The sequence below is a fragment of the Nothoprocta perdicaria genome, unplaced genomic scaffold (genome assembly GCF_003342845.1).
Source record: "Nothoprocta perdicaria isolate Ctin4 unplaced genomic scaffold, notPer1 scaffold_932, whole genome shotgun sequence".
Taxonomy (NCBI): Eukaryota; Metazoa; Chordata; class Aves; order Tinamiformes; family Tinamidae; genus Nothoprocta; species Nothoprocta perdicaria.
In genome coordinates, this window is record NW_020456235.1 from 1 (window position 1) to 1,305 (window position 1,305).

The 1,305-nt window shown below is 70.4% G+C and overlaps 1 protein-coding gene across 1 annotated transcript in view; it reads left to right on the forward strand.

The window, feature by feature from the left end:
* Nucleotides 1–299: 299 nt before the first annotated feature.
* Nucleotides 300–1,305, forward strand: part of LOC112958975 (neuronal acetylcholine receptor subunit alpha-10-like) — a gene marked incomplete at its 5' end in the record, with an annotated part of 1,265 nt that continues 259 nt past the window's right edge. Inside the window, 3 exon segments of the mRNA XM_026052925.1 lie at nt 300–454; nt 532–1,064; nt 1,139–1,304. Coding sequence (XP_025908710.1) covers nt 300–454; nt 532–1,064; nt 1,139–1,304 — 854 coding nt within the window.

The following is a 1,305-nucleotide window of genomic DNA, read 5'->3' on the forward strand; positions in this document are numbered from 1 at the left end:
CCAGGTCCGGTCCCGGGTTTGGTGCCAGGTCCAGTGCCAGGTCTGGTGCTGGGTCTGGTGCCGGGTCTGGTGCCAGATTCGGTGCCGGGTCTTGTGCCAGATCCAGTGCCAGGTCCAGTGTCAGATCCGGTGCCAGGTCCAGGTCTGGGTTCGGTGCCAGGTCCAGTGCCGGGTCTGGTGCCAGGTCCGGCTCCGGTGCCAGGTCCAGTGCCGAGTCTGGYGCCAGGTCYGGCTCCGGTGCCRGGTCCGGTGCCAGGTCCGGGTCCCGGCGCCCAGCGGCAGCTCTTCCCCGGTACCAGGACGAGCGGAACCAGGTGCTCACGTCCTACCTGTGGGTGCGCCAGGCGTGGCGCGACGCCTTCCTCGCCTGGGACAAGGACGCCTACGGCGGCATCGACAGCATCCGCGTGCCCAGCAGCTACGTGTGGCGCCCGGACATCGTCCTCTACAACAAGTAGGGGGCACGAGGCAGCAGGGGTGTTTTGGGGGCCCCCCCGGCACCCCCAGCCCACGGTCACCCTCCTTGCGCAGAGCCGACGAGCAGCTCAGCGGCCCCACGGACACCAACGTGGTGCTGCGCTCGGACGGGCGCATCGTGTGGGACGCGCCGGCCATCACCAAGAGCTCCTGCAAGGTGGACGTGTCCTTCTTCCCCTTCGACGGGCAGCGGTGCCGCCTCACCTTCGGCTCGTGGACCTACGACGGCAACCAGGTGGACCTGCACCACGGGCTGGAGGCGGGCGACCTCGCCGACTTCGTGGAGAACGTCGAGTGGGAGGTGCTGGGCATGCCGGCCACACGCAACGTGGTCACCTACGGCTGCTGCTCGGAGCCCTACCCCGACGTCACCTACACGCTGCTGCTCAAGCGCCGCGCCTCCTTCTACATCTTCAACCTGCTGCTGCCCTGCATCCTCATCTCCCTGCTGGCGCCGCTCGGCTTCTACCTGCCCGCCGACTCGGGCGAGAAGGTCTCGCTGGGCGTCACGGTGCTGCTGGCCCTCACCGTGTTCCAGCTGCTGGTGGCGGAGAGCATGCCGCCGGCCGAGAGCGTGCCGCTCATCGGTGAGCGCCGGCGCGGGCGCGACGCGGGGGTGTCCGGCCGCGCGGCCCCGGCGCCACGTCCCGCCACCCCGCAGGCAAGTACTACATCGCCACCATGACCATGATCACGGCCTCCACGGCGCTCACCATCTTCATCATGAGCGTCCACCACTGCGGCCCCGGCGCGCGGCCCGTGCCCCGCTGGGCGCGCCGGCTCATCCTGCAGCGCATGGCCCGCGTGCTGCTGCTGCACGAGGCGGGC